Genomic DNA, 8,265 nt, shown 5'->3' with positions numbered 1-8,265 from the left:
CATTGATTGCTCCCCGGTCTTGTGCTTCTCACTGATTCTGTAGGAAATTTGGTTGCTGACATAGAGGAGAGAGATGTCCAAATGCTTTTTAATAAAGGTCTCTAACTGAACACGGGATAATTGGTCTTTTGAATACTGAAAATAAAAGTTGTCTGTTGAATAAATAGGTACATTTTATCTGAAATAGAGACTTAACTTTCCAAAAGACCATCCTGACTTTTTTTTTTTTGCCTAATTACACATTTTTGGTGAATGGGCTGCTGTTTCATAGTGCCTCAAAATACCAACTACATTACTGTCACATCCACCAGTCCGATCACACATACATTACATGGTTGAATTTTAAGATGTAGACCCAACCATAAGGATCTAATTTAATCTAACTCCTGCACACATTCACATGAAATACAAGCAATTTGGCGTTCAGTGTTTTGACCTAAATACCAAGTGGACGGCCATATTTGGTCTATTCCACAGCTTTTTCACACGTCATATGAAGTGGTGGAGCAACACTCAGGCCATCTGTATATACTAGAAATCATTCCATGTGGATGTCATAAACATTTAGAAAGACTCAGGCTGCAGAGTCCAATTCAGCCTCTGCAGCCTGTAGTACCAAATATTGTCCACATGGTGGTGCTGCTACTCCATTATTCAACAGTGAAAAGTTAAGACTATAAACACTAGTGGTCTGCTCACTGTATCAGGTTTTTTTAACATTGTCAATAGATTCTATAGATCTAGAGTGTGCAAAAACATCTAGTGTCACACATGAGGGGGGAAAGGGGGCCCAGGCGCATTCAGGGCCCATTAGGGTTAGTTAAAAAACCGGGTCCATCCAAGAATTTAAGCAATCAAAACCAATTCTTTTAACCTAAATGAGTATTTACATGAGAAAGAAACACATTTTATTCACTGCTGCGTGTTTCAAAATGGTTTGAACCATTTCTTGTGATGTTTAAGTTGTTGGGGAGAGACCACTGACCTAAGCTTTCTGGCAAACTTGGGCTGGGTATCGCCATGCACCTGCACAAAAGCAAGGATGCCAGAAAGAAAGGAGGTTAAGGCTTATCACCCCAACAATAACTTGCATACAGCAAACTGTTTTTTTTTTTTCCAGAGGAGGCAAATGTTAGCCAGGGGGCTACAGCACTAACACTACTGATCCAACATGTAACGATATTGTTAAATGACAGCCGTTCAACTTGACCTTTAAGGTGTCCAGCCATTTCTGTGGACGGGCCTGATCACACTCAGAGTAAAAAAAAAAAAAAAGCAAGTCAGTAGCCATACACGGAAAAAGAAAACACTCCAAGACAACTTTTTGTCTTCCATTCCAGTTATGTTCATGTCATATTTACGCTGTACAACAATTTTGAAATAAGCTACAATTGGAATCTTTGATAAAAAAATTTTTAAAAAAGCAATTCAACAAGTATGTAAACACCCTGTCACACTACAAATTGTGCATTCAACTTAAGTTCAAAGTTCAACTATTCAGTATGTGTAATAACACCATTTTGTATAGTTATTATCTCTTTGTTATTATTGTTATTAATATGGACGAATTACTGAATCAGCAAGACCAAACCACTCATGGTTGACTTCTGAATTATTTGGCACTACATTATAATTATTTTAATTTGTCATAAAACACATGTAGCCTATGAGTAACCTCATATTGTGTAGCCTATGTTAGGATCTGCAATGTAACCATAGCTGTCAGATTTGGGGAAATAGAAGAATAAAAATCACTTTAAATGTATATGTTTAAATAAAGTAGGCTACAAGTACCTTAGAACTTTGTTATACTGCTTATGGAAAGTTTTTTATTACAAGGCTTACACACATTTTAATTACTGACCTACTGAAGGCCATGTTTCATTCATTCATAGATTAGCCTATTTTATGTTGAAGGTCTACTATTTGTGGAAGTTGTAGTTCGTGTGAAAAGACCCCAAACTAGCCCCGATCTGCGCTTTTCATTTCAGGGCAGGGGTTTGTCCTGGCTCACAAACAGCCCAGGTAGCGATGAGGCGTTCACGTACGTCCACAGCAGGTTGACCAGCAGCAGTTTTGGGCCCCTGTGGTCAAACTGATCCCGACTGGTGTGTGAATGGCCCGCTCTCGAAGCAGCCAATGGCTGAACACCGGATGCGAGATATCCGCTGCAACAACAAGCGCTCTGTTCCCCCCCACCACCACCCCCTTCAGCTTGACGCCATTTACAGCCCAAATCTCGACCTCCCCTCCGGAAAGAGCAAAAAAAAAAAAAAACACACACACACACACACACACACACACACACACACACACACACACACACATACACACACACAAGAAAAAGTAGACTTGCAAGCCTCCCGAGCTTTAAGGACAAAACACACGGGGCTGAAACAACTTCTAAACTCGGAGTTTAGCCGCTTGCGTCTCTACCTCCTCCTCCTTTCTTCTTCTTCTTCTTCCATTCAGAAAAAAAAATACTTTAGAGAAGAAGTCTGCGTCTGAGTGAAGTTTTAATGCCTCGTGCAAAACATGGGATTTGCTCGTTAGCGGTGCTCTGAAGAAAAATGTGTCCGTGTTGGAAACTTCCTCAATGGGATGTATCGACGACTCGCCGGACTAAGCTGCTGATAAAGGGACTAAACTATCTCTCTATTTGGATTTATTTCACCTAAGCGGGAGCTAAAGCGTCGAAAGCACGGTATGTATGTGCAGCTTTCTGCAACACTTTGCCATGTTGGAGAATAGTTCTGCGTTATTGACGTGCTTGTTTACACTGTTTTTTTTTTTTACACGTTTGCATCCATATAGTCTTCAGCATAGCCTGACTCTTCCTTTGACTCAAGCTCGTTAATTTTAGATTAAATGTTGGAATTAATTAATTAAGTTAATTTAAATGTTGTGAACGAGGGTGCTGTATGACTCTCCCTGACACCTTCACATTATTATTAACCCTAACTTCAAAGAGAAAAATGCCTTTAATTGAATCTAAAATAAGCTAATTATGCTCAGGTGCAGTGTAATAACATTGCTAATATATTTGGTTAGGAAATGTTATATGGTGCGTTTACGTACACTATTCACGTAGCTTACTCTTTTTTTATTACACACATGTTTTGCCCTGCACTCATATTTGCAGTATAATTCTGCCGCAAAGTGGAAAAAACTGACGTATCAGAAACCGGATGCGTCGTTGAATTCATTCACCTGAGCACGCGGACTTTTAATTAGACTTTTTTTTTTTTTTTTTTTTTACCTTTTCCCCCTAACTCTAGCCTGTGATTTGTATCTGACGCCACCCCCGTTTGCTGCTGTGTACTTCTTTAACCCCCACTTCACCCCCACCCACTGTGGCCAACATGGCCTGCATGAAGGCCCCGTAAGTAAATGAGGGGGGGGCCCACCCCCACCCACACCCACCCACACACCCCAAAACCACTAACATCTTTAATTTGAGCGTGCCTGCAAGCCCTTCATTTGGAGGAAGAAAAAAAAAAGCTCATAAATCCCAAAGAACCCCCCCACCCTTGAACACATCACTCACACTTAACATAGACTCTTTCATGCCACCAACTTTTTTTTTTTTTTTTTATCTTGTCACTCATCTGCTTTTGAAGAGTGTCACAATGTAAAATGTGTTAGAATGGGGGGAAAGTTTGCTGCAGGCCACTTTTAATTCAACAAACAAAGCCCCTACTGTATTGTCATTGAAAGGGGGAAGGGGGGGGCTCACAACCCCAGCACAGGCATTTGAAAGCTAATTACCTCAAGGAAGAAGAATTAAGGGCACTGCTGTCAGTTTCTTTTCTTTGCTGTGATATGTTGGTGAAAACACGGCTGTGCATTTGAATATGTTAGCATATTGCTCTGTCATCCTGCGTTAGCCTCCATGAGATGAATCAGACGGATAATAACTGATCTGGAGATGTGAGTGCATGAAGATTAGTGGCCTCTTTTCCTTTTTTTTTTGTTTGTTAAAACTTCCATTTCACCAGTTGTTTGATATATTTTTGAATCAAACATATTGTACAAAATGCAAATTCTGTAGTCGACTTTTAGAGGCAATCTTAAGCAAACTTTCAATGTCAGTTTCAAATGTCTTCCCTCGAGCTGTTAACAAACGCAAACGGAAATATAAATCCAAGATAATTGTGTTAATTATTAGGAATTTTACTCCTTAAACGTCTTGATTTTTTATCCTAAGTTGACTTCTTTGAATGTTTCATTAAAGTCCGACACACTCGCCTCATACGGAAGGCCAATTTTCATATTTGAGAAGCTGTGACAAGGAAATTACAAGACACTGTTGTTTAAAAATGAAAGAAGTATTCAGATAATTATCATTTAAATTGCCGCACTGGCTGTTAAATCAATCAATGCGGCTGAAACTGGATTATTCCCTTAAATTAAGCTCAGCGTTTAGTTATTCTTTTTGATTGTTTTAAAAGGTACTTTTGAAATTTTAAAGCTACAACGTGGAGTTTTTAGCTGGTTTTAAAACGGACTGAAGTTAGTTCTGGTGTCTTTATACGACCTACAAAAACATAACAAACCATCGGCCAAAAGATTTGTTATTTCTATACTGTACTTTTTAAAGCCGGAAACTGCCGGCGGGGGTAGGGGTAGCTTTTTCGCGCGGCAAAGATTCTTTACGAGTGGCATATTTGACAGTTAAAAGAAAGCAGGAGGAACCGACACATGTGCAGGACAATATCGGCATCGCGCTTTGTCCACAGGGGTTGCCAAAATCGACAGTAGCTAAAAGTTAACGACAGGAGCTTTAAGTTGAGCCTTACAGATGCATATTAAGCAGCTGGTATACGCTGACATTGGGCCTATCAAAAGGATGCATCGCACCCTCATTTTAAATTTCTGCACCCTCCACTGAAAAGACGGAAACAAACACTGAGTTATTTTTGTTACAATAGGTAAAACAGTAGCTCAGATTGTGTTTGTTACACCCATGATCTGATGGTCATGTGACCTGTCAGACATGAGGGACCCATGACACTTATGCCATTTTTCATTGCCGGTCGTTGTAGCTGCGCCCCCTTTAATCTCACATGCACCCTAAGTCATTTTGTTCCAGAACCGGGCCTGTGTATAGGTTTTCTTAGATTACGACCATATGAAGCCCAGGAACCATTTTTCTATTCTCACTCCGACTTTTAGCGTTGGTCTCAAATTGGAGACATGACAATCAAAAAGGTCCCAGGCCTGAGGTCGCGGTTGACAGTTGGGCGTCTTTAGCTCGCATTACTGGCGAACAGTTTCTGTCGATCAACTAATTGATACGTTTTTTTCGATTGGATTTCATGGCGGATATGCTGAGCAACTTGAAGCACAGTTCTTTTAGTCACTATTGTGGGACGAAGGAAGTTTTTACAATCTTTTTTAGCAGGGAAGCATACATTGAGCACAGCTTTTAGTTATATAATTAAAGCCTGGATTTGGATACAGCCGCAAACCTTTGTAATATGTTCAAGAAGCTGTTGGTGCAAAGGCAGAATTTAAAGTGAAAACAAGGCTATAAAAGCTGACTTTAAAAAGGCCCTAAAGGAACCCACCCCGGCTCCATGTATTGCATCATTTGTTACATTTGTGCACATGTGCCAACCGTGCATGCAGCCTGTTAAAGTTGTTTTGATTCTCATTCTGATACGAGTAAACACAACCCTACTCCCTGAGATGTGTCTGTCAGGCTTGCCTTGTTTCCATAGTGGCGCTTGTGCAGATATCGGTTATGATTTGCATGGCAGTCATTTGCATGGCTTGTAACAGACAGGATATAAACCGTCGTTTTTTTTCTCTTTGCAGGACTTCAGATGTGTCCCATGCCGGCCAGAGCAGCAGCCCTTCAGTCCCGAGATGGATTCCAGAAGTCAGAGCGACAGCGACGGGGGAGGAGGACAGCGTGGCGGGTCGCCGTCATCAACCGGCTCGCTGAACAGGCCCCGCGGCGAAGGAAGACCGCAACCCCAGCCTCCACAAACCCAAGATAGTCCGCCAGATTCCAACGGGCAACCGCCCCATACTCCGGCAGTGCTGTCTCTGGATGAGATCAGGATAACTGGGAGTAGTAATGAGTATACAGAAGGGCCAACAGTCGCCCAAAGGTCTCCAGCCTCTCTGCAGCGGCAACAGAAGAACGATGTGGTTACTTCACCAGGTTCAAGGACCAGCGGGCTGCAGGAGACCCAGGAAGAGAGGCATAATAATCTCCTCAACCTGCATTCATTGACTCAGCATGAAAACACTTCCATCCTGCCTAGGGAAGGCGTGCTACGATCGGCCAGTGATGACACGCAGAGTAGCATCAGGACCAGTCAGGGGAGCGTTTCTTCAGGCCAGAGGCTCCTCAGCAGCCCGGCAGGCAGCAGCCAGATAATCAGAACGCAGCCGTCGCGCACAGAGCTGAAACCCTTGAACAATGAGTCCAGGGCCGTGGTTGCCGTGCCAGGCGGCAGACGCTCTAAATATCAAGGTGTACACTCCAACAGGTGTGGAGACTGTGGTCGGTGCCTCTGCGCAGAGTGCAGGTGGGTGCTTCCTTACTGCTGGATGTGCGGCCGTCGGTGCATGTGCTCGTTGCAGAACGCGGTGGAATACGGGACGTGCGTGTGCTGCGTCAAGGGGCTTTTCTACCACTGCTCCAGCGACGACGAGGACACGTGCACCGACAAGCCCTTCTCGTGCACGCAGCAGCACTGCTGCGCACGCTGGACTGCGGCGTCGTTCCTCGCCCTGCTCCTCCCGTGTCTCCTGTGCTACCTCCCGGCTAAAGGATGCCTCGCTGTGTGCCAGATGTGCTACGCCCGAGCGTCTAGACCAGGCTGTCGTTGCCAGAACCCAAATCGCATTCACCGTGAGGATTATGGCAAGCCAGCATAGATGAGATTGTGTTGGGAAAAAAAAAGAAGGATGGAGAGACTCCATGATGACTGAAATTATGATATTTGGCCTTGTAGCTCTGAAGTCTTGTCTAGTGAGCAAATGATACTGTTGTGTTTTGAGTTTTCCGACCCGGCCAAACATTTTCTTGGACTTTCCGTTGAGGTTCATACACTCAGCCTAGCATCAAAAGAAGCGCTCCCCCATGTTAAAAAAAAGTATGAAGAAACATTCAACTACTGTTTTGTCCTTGAAAGAATTTCAGATATTCTATCGTTGCTATGAGAGTCCAAATGGATAGCCTTTTGTTTTAACATTTAATACAACTGATATGCTAAGAGCAGACTCCTGTTACTAACTGTATGTGCGGTAGTAAGGGGTATGTACGATAGAAACGAGTTAAAGAGATGTTTTATTTTTGTACATATAAGAATACTTCAACTGTGAAACGTTTCCGCCACACCAGAGGCGCCTGGATGACTCCACATTTCAATGAATCAGTCGTACACTCCCTGAAATGTACATCAATCATTTTAATGTCATTGACAAAGGTAAAGTCTTATCCCTTCTACTTGTAAATTGTACAGTGACCCTATATGAAAAGTTTATTTTCTAATTCTGACATTGCTTAGTGTAAAGTTTAAAAAAATATATATATTTATTTGAAGGTTTATTATTTTATAATGAAAATATTTATTTTGAGAAAGCATTGTTCATGTGTCACCTCTAATGTGGGCTTCTCTGTTGTGGCCGCAGATATTGAGGTGCCCCGTATGAGTGTCAAAGCTGGATAGTTCACTATGAATTAGAAGACAAATATATTAACGTTTGAAATTAAACAACCTTGAAGTTTGACAGATTATTTTCCTGTTGTGGTTTTCCTTTTTGCACTGTCTTGTGTAATGGTTTCATCACTGTTTGCAAGGAAAGTCTCCTGCTGTTAGAGACGCGTGAACTAGAGCTTGACCGATTTACCGGCCAGCGGATAATATCGGCCGATATCAGCATATCCAGTGAATATTGGTTTCGGCTTATTTTAATCATATATATGTGCCGGTATTTGAGGGATCGACACAATGACTTTGTCAATTTTAATCTATATGTATGGTTTTCATAGATCTAAAAAAGATATCGGCATTTTTCTCCCAAATATCGGCATCGGCCCCAAAAATATTATATCGGTCGGACCCTAGTGTGAACGTCCAACTAATAAGATTTCTGGGGTAGTCTGCCTGAAAATCCCTTGGAGTGCACATGTGAAATCAGCTTTTGTCTGGGATTACTATTTGGTCTTCTTCATGTGGTTTCAAACAGACATACAGCCACAACATAAAGCCACAAATGTACAGAAAGAGATTTAACTTGTGATCT

General features: G+C 42.1%; 1 protein-coding gene across 1 annotated transcript; it reads left to right on the top strand.

Moving 5' to 3' along the window:
• Positions 1 to 2,285: 2,285 nt before the first annotated feature.
• spry2 (sprouty RTK signaling antagonist 2) lies at positions 2,286 to 7,756 on the top strand. The gene is made up of 2 exons (XM_061032627.1): positions 2,286 to 2,704; positions 5,821 to 7,756. Exon 2 carries the CDS (start codon positions 5,872 to 5,874, stop codon positions 6,892 to 6,894), a length of 1,023 nt encoding a protein of 340 aa, XP_060888610.1. The 5' UTR covers positions 2,286 to 2,704; positions 5,821 to 5,871; the 3' UTR covers positions 6,895 to 7,756.
• The last annotated feature ends 509 nt before the right edge of the window (positions 7,757 to 8,265 follow it).

This window comes from Labrus mixtus, chromosome 24, assembly GCF_963584025.1.
Source record: "Labrus mixtus chromosome 24, fLabMix1.1, whole genome shotgun sequence".
NCBI classification, from domain to species: Eukaryota; Metazoa; Chordata; class Actinopteri; order Labriformes; family Labridae; genus Labrus; species Labrus mixtus.
This window is presented reverse-complemented; position numbering and strand designations above follow the sequence as displayed.

What these genes read in the sequence shown, in the direction of transcription:
- spry2 (XM_061032627.1), top strand. Translation starts at nt 5,872, where the DNA reads ATGGATTCCAGAAGTCAGAGCGACAGCGACGGGGGAGGAGGACAGCGT.